General features: G+C 55.5%; 5 protein-coding genes across 5 annotated transcripts; 2 read left to right on the top strand and 3 right to left on the bottom strand.

Moving 5' to 3' along the window:
* Positions 1 to 619: 619 nt before the first annotated feature.
* CSUI_007470 (uncharacterized protein) lies at positions 620 to 1,402 on the bottom strand (the record flags this gene model as incomplete). Its single annotated transcript, XM_068067615.1, has 1 exon — positions 620 to 1,402. One exon carries the CDS (start codon positions 1,400 to 1,402, stop codon positions 620 to 622), a length of 783 nt encoding a protein of 260 aa, XP_067920404.1.
* Positions 1,403 to 3,925: 2,523 nt separating this feature from the next.
* CSUI_007469 (subtilisin sub3) lies at positions 3,926 to 8,373 on the top strand. Its single transcript, XM_068067614.1, has 4 exons — positions 3,926 to 6,346; positions 6,453 to 6,583; positions 6,797 to 7,024; positions 7,126 to 8,373. The coding sequence occupies exons 1-4, from the start codon at positions 6,144 to 6,146 to the stop codon at positions 7,995 to 7,997; spliced, it is 1,434 nt and encodes a 477-aa protein (XP_067920403.1). The 5' UTR covers positions 3,926 to 6,143; the 3' UTR covers positions 7,998 to 8,373.
* Positions 8,374 to 10,025: 1,652 nt separating this feature from the next.
* Positions 10,026 to 10,529, bottom strand: CSUI_007468 (uncharacterized protein; the record flags this gene model as incomplete). Its single annotated transcript, XM_068067613.1, has 1 exon — positions 10,026 to 10,529. A coding segment is annotated over one exon (273 nt), but the record flags the coding sequence as incomplete, so codon positions are not given.
* A 1,250-nt stretch (positions 10,530 to 11,779) lies between these two features.
* Positions 11,780 to 16,125, top strand: CSUI_007467 (primary ciliary dyskinesia protein 1; the record flags this gene model as incomplete). The annotated part of the gene is made up of 4 exons (XM_068067612.1): positions 11,780 to 12,175; positions 13,024 to 13,209; positions 13,519 to 15,327; positions 15,850 to 16,125. The coding sequence occupies 4 exons, from the start codon at positions 11,780 to 11,782 to the stop codon at positions 16,123 to 16,125; spliced, it is 2,667 nt and encodes an 888-aa protein (XP_067920401.1).
* CSUI_007466 (uncharacterized protein) lies at positions 14,067 to 19,616 on the bottom strand. The gene is made up of 2 exons (XM_068067611.1): positions 17,552 to 19,616; positions 14,067 to 17,408 (listed from the first exon to the last, which is right to left on the bottom strand). The coding sequence occupies exons 1-2, from the start codon at positions 18,332 to 18,334 to the stop codon at positions 16,848 to 16,850; spliced, it is 1,344 nt and encodes a 447-aa protein (XP_067920400.1). The 5' UTR covers positions 18,335 to 19,616; the 3' UTR covers positions 14,067 to 16,847.
* Positions 19,617 to 20,796: the final 1,180 nt, after the last annotated feature.

The raw sequence follows: 20,796 nt of genomic DNA, 5'->3' as shown, positions 1-20,796 counted from the left end.
GAACCTATTGAAGGATAGGATGTCCCGGGGGTGTACCGCGCTGTACTCACCCTCCGCCGACTCCCTCCGCTAGGTGTTTCTCCCGACACAAGCGACTGCCACTGCGACGAAAAACTTGAAAGCACAGAATTTCGCTGAGTCTCTTTGCTCTGGCTGCTCGGGCAAGGCTCGCTGTGGCGACAGACGAGCCTGCAGCGCAGTGTGCACCACTACGCCCGGCTCCCCTAGGTGCCGTGCCGGGTGGCAGCCTCTTGAGCGTCCCCAGTGCCGCTCTCGGGCAGTCTTCGGTACGTTTTGGAGTCACCGAAGGAGCAAACAAGCAGTCAAAACTCTATAGCAGCACTACGGACGCACTCTCAAGCAGCTCCATCGTCCTTCCCGCAACCAAGACCCATGAGCGAAAACTCCTAGATCATGCCTATACGACTTTTTCTTGTCTCCATTCATGCCTGGCTTTGCTGCCACACGAAGTACGCTTGAAAGTAACTTACGGATACGCAACGCCCTCCCATCCAGCGTCTCTGGTGCCTGCAACTGATGCGATTGCGATGCCGACGACCCTCAGTCCAAGCACGACGTCGCAGGTGGCGGCAGAATGCACGGCATCATAAACTCTTTTCTATAGCTGATTCTTGGGGCTAGTGGGAGTAGCGACCTGCGCGCGGCTCCTCGCCGCATCCCGGAGTGATCGAGAGTAGTCCTTATCGTTCGAGTGCAGGTAAGCTCTTCTCGCCCGGGGAGACTCAGAGCCGCACTTTTGTTTGGCAGCTCGGTCTGCGTGTGGAGACTCCAGTCGGGTGTGGGTCCGGTCTCGACGCGGCGTGATAGGAATTCGGTATGCACTAAAGTTGCGCTGCATCCGGGGCTTGCTCACCAGAGGGTTTCCCTTCCTTGGTGTACCAGGGCTGGAAGATGGCTTGTTATACTTCGACAAATCTTTCATGCCAAGCACGGCAGGATGCTCGCAGATATTTCGGAACCTCCGCGCGTAAAACGCAGCGTGCCTTTGCCACTCCTCCAGGCTGTATCGGGGCTTTGCTTCGGTTATTTTTTTGTACGTGAATTTATTATTGTATGCGATTCGATCTTCTTCATCCCTGCGAACCTTCCAGTTCAGGCTTGACGGTCCGCGTGGCTCGGCTACCGCCGCTGTACACGGGGGTCGAACCATAATTCTGCATAGCTTGTCCAGTAGTAGTTTGTTTTCTCTGTCAATTTCCTGATACCGCTCGTGGCTTAGAGTCTCGAACTTGAGATTTCGTCCAGATCGGGGCGTTTGGCAGGGGGGTGTTGGCTTCACTACAGGCTTGACCGCCTTCAGCCGTTCTTGGTGCTGCCTTCTCTCCAGCTCTATTTTCCGTTTGTAGCACACCCTGTTGCCTTCTACGAGGGCCCGGTGCATTTTGGACTGACGTTTCTAGCACGGACGGACACGGGGGAAAGGTTGTCCAAATGCTCGGGCAGGTCAAGTCTGCCACGCGTACACACTCAGTAAGGAGGGACGAAGGATCGCCTGCTCTCCGTATGCACTCTTTACGCAGCGCAACAAGAAGACAGGCTGCTTTTTGCTATGTACCGTCAAATTCCGGCTGCAGGCTTAGGCGCATACACCGTTTACGGGTGGCGCGCGTTCAGGTTGTCGGGAACACACAGATGTGCTTTATCTGATCAGTGGGATGCCAGCCCCGGAGACAGCCGCCAGAGGTTCTTTCGTATGGCTCCGACCAGCGTTCAGCCGAACATAGTCCAAGAGGTTACTCAGCTTGGGCGACAAGCGATTTGAGCGTTTGTATCGATTTGGACTGTGGGGGACTCGACGCCCAAGCTGCTTCGCTGGCTTCTCGCGGAGCGCTCTCAGACAGTCATCAGATTGTTTTATTCTACATAAGGAGGCACTCTGCTGCAGACTCGAAATCCTTTTGTGGGTTTGGATTTTATTATGGTCTTGGCCACTCGGGTTTATTGCCTCTCTAGATATCCTTCGGACGGGCTGCATGCGCCCGTTGTCCTCTGCCCCATACGGTGAACTGTACTCGGTCTTGAAAGGCAGAAGCTGGGATTCGAAGGTGGTAGTGGAATCCTTCGAGGCAGGATCAACAAAACGCACTTTTGTCAGTGGTCCTGCAGCCTGAACCGTGAATGAACTGTTGTGTCCATGAAGGACACCCCACGCTTGGCCCTCATTGGTGAGAAGTGATGGCAAAGTTGCCGCGAGTAACGTCTCACCGTTCTACACTCACCTTCCAGACTTTCGTTCACGAACGCCTGGTGGAGAAGAGCGTTTCAAACAGGCTGCACAAGAAACTGTCCCCCCGAGGTAGCCGGGTCAGCGCACTCCTAGCGGCTTAAAAAAAAATAAAACAAATAAACAACCGTTTTTACTTCGCCGGTGCTGACTGCGACAAAATGTTCTGCATTCAGCACATGGAAATGAGGAGAGTCTCCGGTCGCGGCCTAGGACCAAATTCGAAGTCTAGATCCGTCTCTGTTCAGTAGCGAACCACTGGAGACACGGGCGAAGTGGAGAGGCACCAGCATCTGTGACCGCCAAATACCGCGGCACTCGGAGAAACACCCAAACACATATCCTCCCAACGAAGATTCCTAGACGCCTCTCAACAGTCACGGGGCATCGACCGCCCCGGTCGTGCGGAAAGCAGCCTCCACACTAAAACCGCACCGTTACCGGCCTCGAAACGGAACGCGGGACGGGCTGCTCAGGTACTGGCCCCTCAAGGTGTGTTTCCGCGACTTGGCAAACGCGATCTTGCTTCAGTGTTGTCCACGTCGAGGAAGAGAGCTTGTAAGGCGACCCTCGCGGAGGTGCGCCCCGCCCGGTTGCGACACCAGCAGACAACAGGGCACTCCAAACAGCAGCGGGCAGTATCTCCACAGAGCGCCAGCGCTGAAATCCACCTGCAGGCACTCACTTCTGTTGCCCTGTCGCGAAGACGATGCCAGCAAGCATTGGCGGCAACTGACACTTCGTAGATTTGCACGGCTATAGCTGGTTTTCCGAGTAGTACCCCACATCTGGTGGTCGGAGGAATCCATGGTGTGTTGGTCTAACTTTCATGTCACTCAGTCGCGCTGATGTGGCTAAATTCTAGACCAGCCTCAATGGGTTACCACCTTTGACTGTGTCTGGAGGCGGGCTCAGCAATTCTTCGCGCAGAACCCCCTTCCCGGTATAGGGCCAACCACTAGGAGGGAGAGAGGGAGACTAGCCGACAGATCGGGAGTACGATTGAACAAATCGTTGCAGGTAACCTATAGCGGACAGGTACTTAGTATCTAGTCAAAAGTAGGTTGGAGCACAGCGTCTTTCTCGGAGAAACAAGTCGAGGCCTCCGGGCGTTACTTTGCCAGCTCTTTCAGGAGGGGCCAGATCATCCCCGGCTGCAAACCTACGTGGCGGCGACTGCGACACGCCAGGCCTGTCGAGGTCGTTTGAGGACAGTTGTCCTACGACCCAGCAACATAACTCCCTCGAGAGAAACTGGAGACGTGTTTCCTGCTGTCTTGCTGGGTGCTTCTTTGGCCGCGCTCCCGTGCGACCCACGGAGCTAGACCAAGGCAATATCGCAAAACCAATTGTCGTCGCCGAACCCCTGTATGTAAACAGCATAGGAAACGGCGCACTGCTGCCGGGGGGGAGCATCCAGAGTTGGCCGCCGTCGCAAGAAGGCCGTGCATGGGAAAGAATGCTTTATTTTGTCACCCTTGCTCACCCGGATGCAGAGCGGAACAACCATACGGCATCCCAACCCCTCAGTAACGGCTCTGGAGAGAAAACGGCTGACTGAGCTTGCGCCACCCCCACGTGAGAGAATGATGCCGTTGAAGCAGCGACTCCGCGCAGAGTGTCCGCATCCCAAGTCGCCTGGCCCGCCTTCGCCTCAGCGTGTTTTTGGTTGTTGTCAAGCTTCGAAAGAGAAAGCTCGAATAGACCTCTCGTTACGTTTCGAGGTTTTTTACAGCCTTGATGCCTTTTTCCGCTGAGACTTGTGCAGGTTGACCCGGCCCCGGCGTCGTTCGTTTGTGGTCCTGTTCCTCCACGTTGACTGCCTCGCCACTTCGGAACAGTTCCCGTCTCCGAGGTGAATGTAGTCCATCCTTGCATGACAGGTCTTCCGGCTTGAAGCTCAGGTTATCTGCTGCACCGTGCTTGAAACCGTCACACTCCCAGAAGGTCAAGTAGTCGCTCCTGGCACTCCCAGCGAGTGCGTTTATCATTTTTTGCTGCATCAGGTCTAGACAGCTTCCTGAGACCGCCTGCATGGATTTTTGCAGTGGTGGTGGGCTTGGTGCTGTATTTGTATGATTATCGCAATCCAAGGTTTCAACGTTTGTCCAGCCGAACGCCACCCGAGCCGGTGCCGTCACTCTGCACCAGATATGGTGAGACAGCGCTTTTCTTCTTGTCATTTCGGAGGTGTATAAAGGAGGCTTTTTCTTAGAAAACAAGCTCGCGTCTACCCCTGGCTCTTTTTACTGTGTTCCAAGGGAGATCCTGGTATGTTACTGGATATGCGCCGCCACCCGTCTAAAATGAGCCGCTGCCCTCCATCCTCTTCCTCCAAGGGAAGAGCTCTGTCCATCTTGAGTCTCTGGGGGGCGATTTTCCTCTGGATACCGAATTTACTCATGTGTATTTATTTCTGGCCATCTTGGGAACCTGCTGTGTGCCAAACAGTCCAAGGACAGGCTCACGACGGCGGCAACAGCCTTCAAACCACCGCGCCACAGGAAGGCACGACCGTAGACGAAAGCACTTCTCCAAGCAGCGGGGGTGCTCTTGGGATTTCTCCTCAAATGCCGCCAAGGGTGGCGACGCCGGATTCTACGACTGCTGCGGTCGGACCCCCGGGTCCAAACCCGAGAAAGGGGTCTGGTACGCGCGTTGTTCTCAGCTATCTACTAACTGGATGTCCCTCGGGGATGGCTGAAGTCGCAAGTGACACTGAACAGCATCTGACACTCTCCGGCCAAGAAGCGAGTCACCAAACAATGAATCTTTTAAGAGACCGGCTGTCAATGCTCCTGCACTCAAGGCGAGTGAAACACACGGAGGCCTTCGAGCCGAGAGACAATCAAATTTTCGGATACGGAAGCGAAGGCTCTAGTCTGAGACTGACAAACGAGCTGGAGAGCCGTTATCTCTCCTCGCTGCAAATGGAGGTCATAAAAACTATACCTACAGGAGTCACAGACAACGATGTGATTCAGATCGCTCGCGGTTTACCCTGTGTCGAGCAAGCATATCATGATTCCTTTAAATTCGCAGAGGAGCAGCCGACTCATGGAGGGCAGAGCCGCGTGAACCGGCAACTGGCGGAACTTTCGGTTAGTTCACTTGGGACAGGCATCACTAGAGCATTCGAGTCAGGCACCACAGCGCCGAATATCGAAAGCGGGGCGAATGTGCCCCCGAATGACCCGAGTTACCGCTGGCAATGGAATCTGCAAGACAGGACAGATTTCGGTCTGCACGCTGAAAAAGCGTGGCGGTTGTGGACTGGGGAGAAAAGGCCGATGGTGATCGCTGTGATCGACAGTGGATGCGATCTAGACCATCCCGATTTGCGCGCAAAGAAGTGGCAGAACCCTGGAGAAATATGTTTTGATGGAATTGACAATGATGGCAATGGCCTGGTGGATGACTGTCATGGATGGGTAAGCTCTCCTCAACTCAGTATTGCGCATCGGTTTTCCGGTTGCGGTCGCCCATGGGTGAGGGGGAGGATGCAATCATTGAAGCTCGCGTAGCATCTCCAGAGGGTCTGTTATGTGACAGGATTTCGCGGCTGACCGTCCAGATGTTCGCTCGGATTCTTCTGTAGGTCATGGCACTGGTGCTGCTGGAGTCCTTGCCGCTGCTCCAAACAATATGATAGGCCTGGCCGGTGTCTGCTGGGGCTGTGAGATCATGTGCTTGAAGTTCATTGTTGGCAATCAAGGAACAGTCAGCAACCAGGTGCAGGCCATCGACTACGCGGTTAAGATGGGTGCCTGGATCAGTAACAATTCTTATGGTGGCTACGGGTAAGCCGAGTTCCGACCGACTGTGTTTGTTGCAGTCGAGCCAGTGATGAGGGTACCCACTACGGGGCAGCCACTTGCCGTGTTGGATAGTTGTACACATGCAATGCCTACTCTTATGTGAGAAAGGAGGGATCTGTTGCGCCAGCCCATTTCATAGCTGTGACCGACGGTTTCTCCTTGTTGACCTCAATCGACGAAGACATTCGGAACTGGAATTCGACGCCATCCGGCGAGCGCAGGCGGCTGGACATCTATTCATTGCATCGGCGGGCAATCACAATCTCAACACAGATTTGCAGCAGTAAGTCATGTACGTTAAGGTCGCGCTGCGTCCCCGTTCCAGCAGCACCTTGAACTGTTTCGCACTCGGCAGTGGCTAGTCGGCGTCTCATCGTGGTGGTCTACAGAAACGACCACACTCCCTCAAGCTACCAGCTCTCCAACATACTGGCCGTTGGCGCGTCAACATACGCGGGGAGGAAAGCTTCGTTCTCGAACTACGGCTACAAAACGGTTCACCTCTTTGCGCCCGGTGCGGGTAAGTCTAGCATTGTGTTGCAGGTTGTGCGTTTGCTGACGGAACGCTGGATCTGGCTCGCTTGCGGCGCCCCTCTTTTCGTAGTTATGTAGTGTTAGACGACAGTGTGGCTTCCAGGACAACATCATCTTGCTATCATCCGAGGTCAGGACACATCCCCTACAAGAGTGTTTGCGAAGTGGTTCTTCGGTGTTTTGCCCCCATGGTGTCCAGATATTCGCACTACTGAAGGAGCCTCTGGATACGCGACAGTTAGCGGGACCTCGTTCGCCTGCCCTCACGCTGCTGGCGCAGCTGGGCTCATCTGGTCGGCGTTCCCAAACCTCACTTACCTCCAAGTCAAGCAAGCCCTCATCGAGGGATGCCAGCAAAGTAGCAGCTTGACTACACTCTCCGCTTGCGGGGGTACTCTAAACGTGTATACTTCTCTCTACATTGCAGGTAGGTCAACCCACGGGAGCAAAGCGTCGTTGCCACCTGACTGTGCTTTTTCCGGATTATCCCCGCGGTTGCGGTCCTGCTTTTGCATGCATTCTTGACAGCCAAGCTAGCTAATGCGCTACCTTTGCCGGGCGTTCGGCTGCGGCGGCGGGCTCATCGAAACTTCATTGAGTCGCAAGGTGACGAGCAACAGGCAGAGCCCACGTCAGCATTTCTTGCCGCCGCCGGCGCCGTTGACATGGAGACGAAACCCATGGGGGATCAGGGAATGGAAAGTGAGGGCATCTCGTCAGAAAAAGATCCGCCTGACAGCGAGCCCCGACCGGCACTCGAGGCAGTTTCTCTCAGTAGTAGCTTGGTTCCCGCACCAGCGTCGGGACAGCGTGTCGGAACTACGTTGGGGGCGACTTTTGACGACAAAGTCCGGAAGAACGACAATGCAGCCCTACTGGACCAGTCGATCAAAGCAGCGCCTGAACACGCAGTTGGAGAAAGCGGGCTCCTGGGGCCACAGGTAATAACATCTGCTCTGAACACTCCGGAGGTGGACGAGACTCGAGATGAGTCGCAGTTCGTCCCCGACCTGCCCCGCTCGTTCTCGCTGTTCAGTCAAAACTTAATTGCGGAGCCGCCGACTGAAGAATTCTTGAAGCACGAGACCGTGCGCATGGGGCAGTCGCGAGGGAATCCGACGTGGCTCAAGGGGACCGAAGACTGGGGTGCACCTACCGCGTCGCCAACTGTAATGAGCGTGGAGGACGTCGATACTACCCCAATACAGATGACGACAGACACGATGCACACAGTTGCGACTGAGAATGAGGCACCCGGGCGAGCGACGGCCCGCCAGAAAAGTGGCTTGCCAGGACTGTTGCGTGACAGCTTGTATTTGCCCTTCGTGGTTGGGAAGGACCTTATTTCTCTAGCCAGCGGGGCTGCATTGTCGGGAACGGGAACCTGGAGCGTGCGCTAGCGTAGCTACCTTCCTCTAGTTATTCTATCTGGAGTGAAACGTTCTCCGCAACGTTTTCGGTTCTTGTCTAACCCGTCTGGGCGGGACTGCTCGCCGCGTGTGTTGCCGGGGAGGCTTGTCGCCGCGGGTACCGGTAGAGGCAGCTTCCTGATGCTGATGCTCACAGGATCTACCTGCCGTTCTTTCCCTGATCGATACTGATCGCTGGAGTCAGTGTGAATGGTCTCACCGGGTTGCTAGGCAACCCGCTTCAACAAAAGTCAGCTCAATTGAGACGTGCGGACACAACGAACGTAAAATTTCCATCCCGTTTCTTGCTCTCTAGTGAATCCACTTTCGCTTCGTTTTCACTTTGGGGCCGTTGTCGTGTCACAGCCCGCCTTGTTCGGAAGACGCACCGTCCCCATTAGCTGATTCTCGTTCCACAAGGAGCGGGCCTGCCAGGGAGCAACCGGCCTCTTGAACGGGGTACAGTTGCCAGCAGATTTCGCTTGAAAGACCACAAGTGGGGGCCGGGAAGCTTCGCGAGGCAAGAATCGCTCCTTGAGGCTTTCACTCCCGGAGAGACTCTTCCCTCGGCAGTGCTGCTTCCCAGTCCAAGTCTTTTCTGCTGCGGCAGGGGTGTCAGCGGGTAGCATGGCTGACTTCACCTTCGGGTGGTTCTCATCGGGGCAAAGGAGATTCGTTCATTCGCCGCTCAGGTCAGGGGCCAATCACAAACAAACGAGCCAGCTGTCGCCTCATCCACACCTGAGTTCAGAGAGCCCGAGGGCCGAGCAGGTGGTTACAGGCCCGCGGCAGCTATGAGCGGCTCCGTACAGGAGCTTTCCTTCGCCCCAGTATACTCAGAGGCGCCGGCCGTAAAATGGGGCGATCATCCCCCGCGACCCAAAGAGTTATCCTCATTCACACTTCAGTGTCGGTGTGCCGTGAATGCACACGACTCCGCTGAAGAGGCTGGTGTTGAAGATAAGCAAGCGCGGATGGCGGCACCTTAGTTCAAAAACAACCGACCCCGCAGGCGCTACAAGAGCGCGGAGTCTCTCACAGGCGCTTAGCTTTCTGAGAGCACTTAACAGGAATCGAAGCGGGTCTCCGACAACATGCCGGGCGGCCTCGTTACCGGGTGGACATGGGGTTGTTACAGCTTCCTAGTTGGTGTGTCTGCTTCCGCTTTGGTGCCGGTGTCAGGACGAGTCTGACGTATAGAAAGGGTTTGCCGGGACAGTGCACAGTCTGCGAGTGACTCCCGCAAAACGGCCGGGGCCGAGCAGTAGTTATAGCGAGTTTGTATGGAAGTAAGACCAGAGTCTGTTGCAAACAGTCCGATGGGAAGCCACACCGGTCACCCGTAGGTGACGCCGAAGGCATCCTGCGGATGGCTCTCACTTTAGCAAACAGTCCAGTCTGCTGGAGGGCTGATAGCCACTTCGCGGTCGATGTAGATAATGCCTGGAAATTGTGGGACGGAACAGATGGTCAACGGCAATCGCGAGCATGGGCAGTGAGTGGGACCTCGATCAGGATGACCTTGTAACAACAGCTGGGCAAATCCCGATGTGATCTGCGATGACGGGCATCGACAGTGGTACTAAAGGATTTGTTGATGAAGGCTGAGGTCGGGTAAGCTTGCGCTACCTGGCAGGCGGCCGGGCAGAGTTTGGTCCCCGACGGTTCGCCGAGTTCCTCATTGCTGTGCTATTTGCTGGCGCGACGGCGTGTGCAACACGGCAGAGAGAAAGTGATACAGGGTCCTGTTGTGTGCACGACTATCGGATCCGAGAGAGAAGCTCAAGACGCAAATGCTGTCGTGTCCTGGCGGCCGCAGCGAGCAATGCGAAAAAGCAGCGGGGGTTTGAAGGGGTGCCGAATTATGTGCTCCAAGTTTTACGGTGTTGAAGAAGGAACGGTCAGAAATCAGCTGCAAGAATAGACTAAGCAATGGTACCTCCTACTTGGATAACGGACAACTCTTACGCCAGATGAGTTGAGCCGTCTCACGAGCCGTCATTTCTCATTAGTCGACGGACCTTCTTCCGAGATCAGCTCGCCTGCACGTAGGAGCCTGCGCATTGGGAGGACGCTGGAGATTGGTTGGTGTCAAGGCAACTACAAATTCTGGCAGCAATTATTCACGGCAGCTCAAGTGTCGCACAGACATGTGTTCTCCGGCTGAGACCGACCTCAACCTGTCTGTGTCACCGGCCACGAACCAAGACGTCCATATAGACTCTCTCCAGGGAACCAGAAAAGAAACACTAAGTGTCCGGTTGGAGGCTGCCTTTGTCATCTACCCTTGCCCCATATTCCGAGTAGGAGGCAGGCGGGCGGTAATGGGACAGCAAGGCCTCGTGCATCGCGGTGACAACGAGTGCTGAGTGCGGTGGACATCCTATCGCAGATGTATGCGCCTCAATAGCCCCGTTCACGCGGGTCGACAGAGCGACTTTCGTCTCCCTCCAAAGCTGCCGGAACTGCACGGTCGGCGTTTCCGAGTCCCTCACGACTAGTGTCTGGCAGCGGAAGTGTTCCCGACACTAGTCATCCAAATTGTCATCACTTTCCTGACAATGTTCCGAACCACTGCGCACAGGAGGCTCTGCTCCGATTCTTAGACACAATATGTTCCAAGGACTGGTGCTTGAATACTACAGCTCTTCTTGCCGTGGAACACTGAGTGCGTCCGCACATATGAGTTCTGGGTTCTTCGCGAGGCCACGGCGGCCCCAAAGCTCTGCGTTTTTGGTGTCCAGGAGCAGTCAGTCCTTCTACACAGGGGGAGAACTCTAGTTGTGCACACCTGCATGTCCTGCATCCATTTGTGAGTGTATGCCGGTGCGAGACTTCCTGGCAGATATCCGGCCACCTGCCCGTGTACTCTCCCACCTTCTGCGCGAGCCTCCCTCTTTCTACCTTACCCACGAGCTCCCGAAAATTCAGCAGGCAAAACTGACAAGCCTCACTGCTAGGGTGTGGTATGTCCGGGGCGGCAGACGCACCCCCGTGTCCTGCACGACTTCCAGTGTTCTTTACGGGCAGGAGAAGCTCGCAGGAGCTCGGAGATGTCAAGGAGATGGCAACAGAGGCTCAGTTGGTTTCCCGAGTATACGCAATCTCTGCTGCGCCGCGAATGCGCCTGCTCTGTCCTCGGCACGAGCTCGTCCCTGATGAGCCATTGCTGTTATGCTGCGGTTTCGCCTGGCACAGCCATTGCTATTCCAATGGCCGCCGCAGTCGCACATCATGGGCTGTCCCAAAGCAACTCTCCATCGTTGCAAAGCGTATTCGACAGCCTTGCAACTGAGACAACAAGGATAGTAGTGCTAGACTCCGCCGGCTGTCCGCGCTTCCGTAACTCGCTGGTATGACTCGGTGTGACCGCGGTGCTGGTTACGTGCACGCTTCAGCCAGTGTGATGGATCTCAAAACAGCCACAACGCAGAGAGACAGCTGTCAGAGCAAGTAAACCACCTAGCAAGGACCCAGCCCGAGAGGCGAGCAACGGCCGTGGTATGGATTCCGGTTTTGAGTTGTACAGCGGCAGCAGTCCGAGCGCCACCTTTCACTCGCCAGCGCTAGTTCTAGCGCGCGGTCAACCGAGAATTCCGGCTGCCCGGTCTCCTCATCCGTGTGAACCGACGACCAAGGCAGCTTCCTAATGGAGTAGAACGGCACCGCGTCGCATTTGAGGCGGCCGCCGACTGTCTGGTCTCCTAGAGACGCGCACACTCAACCCATGTCGGGAACGTCTGCAGCACGTTGTTCTGCGCTCTGGCCCCAAAATGCCGAGACATGTTATACTTGTTGATTGCTGCCTTTTTGTGACGCCGTGTGCAGCCGTCTTTCCTTTGGCCGGTTTCAGTTCCGGGTATGTCAGCACACGCACCATGAGAGCTCTCTGGTGCAAGCCCGCGGTCGTGGTTGCTGTGGGCTGTCTGCTAGCGAACCCTGCCCGTTCCTCGTGTGCTGCAACTAACAATGCTCTTGAGGCAGTCGGTTTGCTTCAGTCCACTGGACCTGTGGAGTCGGACGCTCCCTGGAACCCTCCTGAGCCTCGTTTGAGCACTCCCGAGATGCTCCGTGCAGCGCCACAGGATGATTTACACGGCGAACACGAGGAATCATCATGGGTCCGGAAACAGAAGCCCGTCAAAAAGCTGGGTATGAATTTCTTGAAGGTAGGAAGCGCTCTGGCTCTGCTCGCTGCTCTGGGTCAAGAGGTCGTCAGCTACTACCAGCACAAGAATGAGGGGGCCTACACCAGCATCGAGTATGACGACAATATGCACATGGCAGCGATGACCCTGTCAGGCGTGCGGGCAGTGGCGCTTGCAGCCGCTCTTGTAGGAGGTGTGCGGTATCTGTACGGCTTGATCTCCCAGTACCGTCGTCGCCGTAAGTAGCCTACCATGTTTTATCCTCGGTTACAGGCTCTTCAGCAGCTGGAAAAACGGTTGGACGTACGATATCGACAGGAAGAGTCTCAGAAGTCGTAGTACGGGAAGGGTCATTGGTCGACGCAACTGCTTTCGTGTGGAGCTTAGCTTGCTGGCGCCCTTCGTCGATGAGATGATGGCGTACGGCGCTTCCGGAACGTTTGGGGACCCGTGGCTTCTTATGGTCAACCCATCCGTTCAACTACGGTACATTTGAAGCGTCCGCGGGGAAGAGAAGTCAGGATCCGAACAGTTGTTGCTTCTGGGATCTGCGTCGTCCGCATGACTTGTCCATTGTAAGGCGTACAGAGGGGCGCTGCTGTTCAGAAACGGAGTACGCAACAGCAGTGAAGAGGCACCAGTGCGCGCAGGTGATGGCAACTTTTCTCTGGTTCTGCTGGATCGATTACAGCTTCAAACTGCGTGCATGCTCTTTGTTGTCGGGCGAAAGGCAAGAGGACCAGCATCCACTGTGGTGCAGTAGATCCAGTGGCGCACAGCCGGCTTGTACTGCATTTGTTTCCAGTCAAGATTAGGGCCGGTCAAGGCGGTTTCAATCAAGTCCGAGATCCTCGCGCGCTCTACTCTAGGCTGCTGAGGCGATGCCTGGAGGAATCGACCAGTCACAGAGTCCGTCTGAAGCGGAGATGGCACGAGGAGGTGCCGAGGCGTTGGCACGTCGTCCGCCGTTGGATGATGCACACTCAGGGAACAACACTAGGATGGAGGTGCCGTCCACCGTCCTTGCAGCGTCAAACGCAGCCGGCACCACTACAGTAAGGGTGAGAGAGCTGGGGATACCTCGTAGGGTTCACTCTGCAGCGCCCAACCCGAATGCTTCACTTCTACGGGCGAGCGTGTGGCCATTGGCCTCGATGAACAACCGCCAGGGAAGGACGCTGCTTACATTCGAGCCAGAGTGGGTCAACTTCGGCATGTGCCTGCCACTGCAGACACAGAGGAGAGTGCTCCGAGTTGTAAATCGTTCCCGGGTGACCGTTAGGTTTTTTTTACTAGCCCCGTCAAGCTCAACCTTCCATGTAGTTTTCGACAAAAAGGGCTTCTTGGCTCCTGGCATGGCTCAGCTTGTGGAAGTGTATTTTTCGCCAGTGGACTGGAAGCTTCATCGGTCTTCGTTGAAAGTGTTGTGCTCGCCGGTTCAACAGAAAAGTGCGAGAGACAGCACGGAAACTTTAGCAGCAGCAAATGTTGACTGCTATGAGATAGGACTGTATGCTTTTCCTGAGCTGAGAAATATCCGGATTCCGCGATTCCTAGACTTCGGTCGTGTCCTCTCGGGAGAAAGCGCTCAGAAGTCGTTTGTGATTGTCAATGAGCACCCCGTTTCGTTCGAATTCACAATCAACACGCTGTCGTCAAGTCCCGACTTCAGTGTAGCACCAGCCTCTGGCGACGTACCCGCGTCGGGGTCGATTACTATATCCGTCTTCTACAAGCCAGCGGCGGTCACTACATCATTTTTCTCTTTTGAAGTCAGAGTTGCTGACTGTGGGTCGAAACCATTTCGTGTTGACGCAGTGGGGTCCTGTTGTGCCCACATGCATGAACCGCTAGTTAACGACAAGCCGAGCGCCCCTACCAGCTCTTCCGCAGAGAGAGGGAGAACTCACTTCCAGCGTGTTACAGTGTCAGCGTTCAGCCATACCACCCAAGTGGGTAACAGTCAAAGAACGGCGGGGCCCAAATACGTTGTATACAATGGCGTTGTTGTTCCGGATATTAATGGGCACGCGATCTGCAGTTCAGTTCTTACGCAACAAGCAGGCAAACTGGCTGACGACATGGCGAAAAAACAAGCCACCGTAGCTCCATGCTGCGGGCCTCGCGACCAACAGCCCTCAGGAGTCGGAACCCCTGACTTCGCCAGAGGGTTCGACACGGGATACAGCGCAGGCCTCGCTACAAAAAAGGTGCATTTCGAGAAGCGATGGAAACAGGTCATGAAGTCGCGAAGGGGGAAACATCAGAAGTTCGTCTCTGTTCTAGGAGAGCTCCCGCCCACGGAAATGAAAGCGCAACGGCTGCTGTGCCTCCGTAGGCTGGACTGCGAGAGTATGCTGCAGCAGTGCTCATCTCAAGACCGGCGCCGAGACCAACCTGAATTCCCCTCCGATCGCGTGATTGTTCGGGCACGGTGGCTTCCGAAGCAAATTCATGGCGGGGGAGCTTCAGTTGACGAGTCAATGAACAACTCCTTTCTTCTGAGAAGGGAGTGCAGGACCCGGTTTACCCGAATGGTCTCGTATGTCATAAAACGAAACAGGTCACTTCGTCGATTGGCCAGTCTACAGCGTGTTCTCGCCCACCACCGGTCAATACCAGTAACACCCACAGACGTTCCGGATGCAGTTCTGGCCGGCGAGAGTCACCCAGACCGCAACCACTCAGAAGGAAGCCAAACACGCAGAAGTCCGGTGACTTTGACTTTGAGTCTACCACGGTGCACCACTGCACAAAGGCTTTTCAGGCTTGCCGCGACTCAAGACTGTGTCCCCGCTTCGTTCCTGGTCCGGGAATACACGCAGATTGGAGAATTATTCAAGTGTGTGGAAGAGTACAGTAATTTCACGCCCATTTCCCAGCCCTGTTTTGAGGTGATGGCGTTGCCACAGTTCTCTGTTCCCAGTAGCGCGTGGCACCTGGAACAAAATGACAGAAATCTTCTGGGGGCATTGCTAGGCCCCGCAAGTCTTGGCGCTCCTGGACGACTTGCTGGTCGAGATGAAAGTCACAGGCGTCCCTTGCTGACACCGCATTTCGATCCTCCGGTGATCCACAAAGCTGGGTTTATAGCACCGACAGCTGTCGAATTTCGCCCGCTTGTGCCCTTGCCGCGGAGCGTCGAGACGGACTTAGGCCACTGCTTCGAAGAGGTAAGTCCTTCTTGAGCGGTCGGTTACGCCAGCCGTGCAGTGGCCGCAGGCAGCGGCCCAAGGTAACTTCCTTCTCCTATCCCAACGTTTCTCCTTCCTGTCCCAGGGGCTGGCCGCGGAGCCGCTGCCAAAAAGGCCATGGCTTTCTCTTCCCCTTACGAGGAGCATTTGCCTGAGCAGCGCCCTCCGGCCCGCTTCGTTTCACGAGGACGAGGAAACGCTTCTGACCGAGGTTAAGGGCGTTCGGAACTGCTTTGGTCTTCGCCCGCTATGTTCTTCCTTACGTTACTTGGGTCTGTCCCCAGAACGGGTCACGACAGAAGGATTCCCAGCAGACCAGGTGCGATTTCCCGTTGCACCACAGTTGACGGCCGAAGCTGCGGTTGACACTTAAGCAGAGTTTACCCCGTAGAACTTCAACGCACATGTGTTCCCCTCAGCGTCGGCGAGAGGTTGACTAAAAGAATGCCCGTATCGGTGTCAGCTCAGGCTACGACTGTACTTAAACCGTTGTGTTCTCAGATGAGCGACACTGACTCTGATGACAGAGACGCATCGTTTAACGTCCCGGTGCCGGACCCAGACAAGTACATGGACGACTTTCGAAATTCCTCCGCTTCGCCAGAGAGACGGAACAGCCGAGACCGCAACACAGGAGAGAACATGATAAAGACGCAGTTCGACTCTGCTACGGCGGCACTTGCACAACTCTGGGCCATGCCTCGGAATATGAGAGTCAAACGGCTGGAAGAAATCAACGAACACCTGCCTCCGGAGCTGAGAGTCTTCCTCCCTTGAGGGCTGCAGAGCGAGCAACACGAGCAGTGACTCCTGCACACCATCCAGTGAACGGTCCGCGTTTCCACGGGCTGACGTTCTTCACGCTTCCTACTAGACCACGAAGTCTCGTTGTTCGGTCCTACCTAACGCACCACTACTATACTCCGGGCATCTTAGCATGAAACAGCCCGTGCTGTTTCTCCGTTCGCCGTTCGATCAGACATACGGTGAGCTTGGCCTAGTGCGTCTTGCCTGGCGCACACATGACGGGCTCCTGAGGGGATCACCATGATGGAGGGTAGGGCGCCAAACGTGCGGTCCGCTCATACCTGCTGCCTTGCTTCTAGCCCTGGCCTCCAGGCGATCTCGAGCAAATGCCTCATTCACACAGAATAGAGAACTCGAGGCAATACTAACACGAAACTCCCGGAGGATAGCAACAAGTAGGGGGAAAAGTGCAATCGCGAACGAGGAGGTTTGGTCCAATGGTATGGCAGAAAAAACGCAGAAGACCCTCTAATCTCAGCACTTGCGCCGACGAGAGCTGGCCGGACGCTTCATCAAGGCGCCTCGCATGTCGGCAACCATGGCAGCTGAGCCACGGACTATGGCAAACTGACGTTACTCAATGAGTTTACAGTTTACACCACTGCGAAAGAACAATAAACCCGAGAAACGGTGGATCCCACGAAACAGCCAGAAGAGAAACACCCAGTGTGGCGTGGCACAGTGACACCGCCTCAATCCCACAAGGAGAACCAGGAAGACTGTTTCGCTGGCCGCGATCTGCCAGCGACATAAGCTGTCAACTTTGTTTTGCCCCGAGCCACCAGCAGCTCTCGCATGCAGTCTTCCGTGACCTCATCCCTTTCCACGTGCGGGTATATGCTCCACAACATGGAACAGGTCCCCTTGGTGAGTTCATTCAACCCAAGAAATCCTGAGTTCCTCGCACTGCGTGTTGAGCAGAACGGCTGCGGTGATTTATAATATGCGTTGACGTAGAATAGCGGGTTTACAGGAGCCGGCACCACCAGCATTCCAAGCGGGCGGCCTGTAAGAGGGTACCACTCGGACGCAGGCAGTGGGACGGAGTCGGCCGTGCCATCGGTCGTTGGTACATCAATTTCGACTACTTCTGACACTCCCTCGAATGACGGGTCTCTATCCTCGGGTCCGCGGGCTCGAGGCTGCCACCACTGGACGTTGAGGCGGATGGAAGATAGTTCAGGAGCACTTCCCCCCGACGATGACTTGAGATAGATCCGGCCAGTTCGGCTCCCCGCTGCATTTTCCTCGAGCTGCACGGACACCGAACACGCAAAAAATCAGCTACCCGATGCCACATACTTCTGCATCCTCCTTGCTATCGCTGTCGTCACACATCTACTACGAGCGCTCTCTCCCGAGAAAGATCTTTCCGTGCAGAAGTCACGGCTATTACCTGGAGTGAGCTGTGGGAATCATTCAGCCATTTCCTCAGCCGTGAAGGAGTGTACGCCAGATTCCTGTCGAAAGCCTCCACCAGATCGAGCTTGGATATAACAGACTGAACAGTACCTGCATCCGCTCTGCGCAATCCGATGTCAAGGAACTTATCCCACGGAAGCACGTCATGAAAAAGATAGGAACCAACCAGCGACCCGCCTACAAGCGCGTGCTCGATTTTGCTCGCGGTCAGAGCTCTAGTGAGGATTTCCAGAATCGCCATCTGAATCTCATAGCCCCTGTAATCCATCCTCCGCGGAAACCCCGGCAACGAAGTCTGCCAGGCTTGCTGGATCAACTCAGAGCGCTCAGTCCCCGCCCAGTTCGTAAGATCCTCGCCGACATACAGAGACGGGAGCCCGACAGAGTTACATCGCTGTATGTCGACTGATGTAGGGGTGTACATGTGCAGAATCCGGGAGTTCTGAAGATTAACTAGCAGTGGAAATGTGAACTGCTCCCAGAATATCAGAGACAAACCAACAGAGGCAGTTACAAGAATCAGCGCCAGCTTCTGCCACCGTTGTTTCAGATAGACACGCCGAAGCCGCATGAATCGGAGAGCGTGATAACCACGCGCCTGCTTTTCAGATGCCGGGAGCGTCATCTTGTACGTTTTGGACGCAGGAGCATCGGGATGTCTGTTGTGATCCGCGCAAGCCATCAGAGGGACTTCACCGACGCTCAGCGGGCGTGAAAAGCCCGGAGGCACCGCGCGAGTCTGTTGCTTCGGATGCATTGGTGCGAGAAGATCAAAGACGAAAAATGTATGAAGACTTGATACACTACCTTCGGTACGAGCTTTTCAGCTGGTCAGGCCAGTCAGCCACAACACGAATGTGATCCCGACGACACGCCACTGTAAAACTTCCCAAGTGGGACATGAAGAAGACACCTCCTGTCAACCAGAAATACAGGGGCGACGTGTGGAGTTTGATGGAACCTGTCGGTGGACGGGGAGAAACTGACACCATAAAGTAAACGAGCCAGACGCGTGGAATCACCAAGAGTCAGCTAAGCGACCGCGCAGCCACCCGCAGTTTCGCCCTGGAAGTCACTGTCCGGATCGCGGCTGGAAGCACGCAAAACGCGACAGATAAAAAAATTAACCTGCTCGCGAGTAAGAAAACGAACGACAAAACCCCGACGCGCACCGAGGGCCTTCTTCCCCCCATCGATTGCAGCAGCAAGCGGCCGTACCGGCTGGTTGGTGAGCTTCGATTCCACATCCACCAAGTGCACCGAGACTGGGCAGCACAACCCTTAATCTCGGCCCAGTGCATGCAGCAGCCAGGGACGATCGATGCGCTGCGAGTGGCGTCCCTTCTCGCGTCGAAAGAGAACAATATTTCCGGCTGCAGGAGTTGAACAGGTTGCCCTCGCAGTCTCTCAGATCGGAGCGTGAGACGGCCTTTGGCGCCTGCGTACTCCACTTCACTTCCTCAGTCACACGAAAGTGCTTTCGGAGCACGGGGGAGTATTGGGCGTTCAGAAACACAAGGCAAGACCTCTCCTCGTCTTCCGCGAACTCTACCGTTGGAACCTTTTCTCTTCTCCGTTGCAGCGTTGTCGTACGCATCTAGTCACAGCTTGGGGACTCATGTTACTCTTTCCTCTTAAGGAACCGTAGTTACAGTGATTACTTGTCCCTCGATGCGCGCGGTCGTGAGTCTGGTGCCTTGTTCGACAGCTGAAGCGGTTGTGATGCGGCGCTTGCCCGCCTCTGCTACGGGGTGAGTGCGCCATCCGAAGGGACCTGTATTTGTAGCCGCACCTTCGTGGTGCGGTCCACTATTATCGACGGAAACTGTGCGCGTGATGAGTCTGGCGGTATGCGAATGCGTTCTTGTCAATGAGGGTCATCAGGTTTCGCTTCACGCGCTTGGATTCAAGGGCCCTGAGTTTTTCGCGTACGGGCTGCACGATATCCTGGCACGGGAGGGCTCTTCAGAAAGCTTTTGTTGGTGTAGCGCTGGCGGACCGGGAAATGCGGACCGTTGCATGTTCCACAACACATTTTGCTCACATAAGATGACATTCCGCAAGTACTGCCTAAGAGCGGACAGAAACTGATGCACATCGGCGCCGCTCTCTCGTTCACATGTTCGCGACACCTTCACTTGGGCACGGTATCACGAGTCGTCTCGCTAAAGGTCGCTCGGCGCAGCAACGTCTGGCACAACCACCCGTGACCCTTTCCGAAACGAAGACATCCACGCCTGGCCAGTCTTCCGCACGAAGTTAGCACTCAGCGTCTCCAGTCCACTGCGTCCTGAACAGCAAACTCACGGACATGTAACCGAGCACTCTCGGACAAGGGTTCGAAACGCGCGGCTCCGTTCAAGGTCTTCCGGTCCGCTTTTGGCTGTTGAGAGAAATCTCTCCGTGCCCGCCCACCCGCAGACGGGGAGCCTGGCGAAGCGCACCGTCCTTACCCTCTCTCACGTGCACATGATAACGCCGCCGACAACACGGAGCAGTAAGCCCCGTTCTTGATTGCAGTCGCTCAGGAGAGTGCTTTCCACACACTTACACAGCCGCTCTTTTATAGTAATGTAGTCCAGACTCCTGAAGTCCTCACGGGACGGAGGTTCACGGCGGGTCGAGCTGATTTTGTTCGGACAGCTGCACAGCATCCAGCAAGAACTACGAAGCGCGTAGTACAGAGGCAGCACAAGAGCGAGGCGAAGCAACATGACGCGTTCTATGCTGGCGATTCGGTTGCTGAGTTTTCCTAGCTGTCGGGTCAGAAAAGGGGGAGGCGAGCACGCCAGACCGAAGGTGATCAGAGCTCCTCACCGTCCCCAGGAGTACTGATAAAATCGTACGTTGTGAACCTTTGCTCCCGAGCGCTGGCACTGTGCAATTTACATAGCTTCTTGCGCAGGTGCCACCGCTATTTCCATTATCCGCGCGTGTGTCCTGGGAGGGGGGTCTCTACAACAACCAGCAACTGACAACTACGATGCACCTTGCAAGCCAAGTTAGTGCCTGAACGGACATAGCACACGCCCCGGTACAACCTATGGCGTCGGTTTGCCCTCGGGAGTGCGACACACACGGCGTCGGCAGAAAAAAGCTTCGGCTCCGAAGGGAAAGGACCCGGGCGGCGGTTACACGGTCTCAAGTGGTAAAGCCATACTATAAGAATGGTGTGTGTCCACTTGCTGAACCGTCGACCCTTGGACAAACCAAGTGCTG

The sequence above is a fragment of the Cystoisospora suis genome (genome assembly GCF_002600585.1).
Source record: "Cystoisospora suis strain Wien I chromosome Unknown contig_3950, whole genome shotgun sequence".
Lineage (NCBI taxonomy): Eukaryota > Apicomplexa > Conoidasida > Eucoccidiorida > Sarcocystidae > Cystoisospora > Cystoisospora suis.
This window is presented reverse-complemented; position numbering and strand designations above follow the sequence as displayed.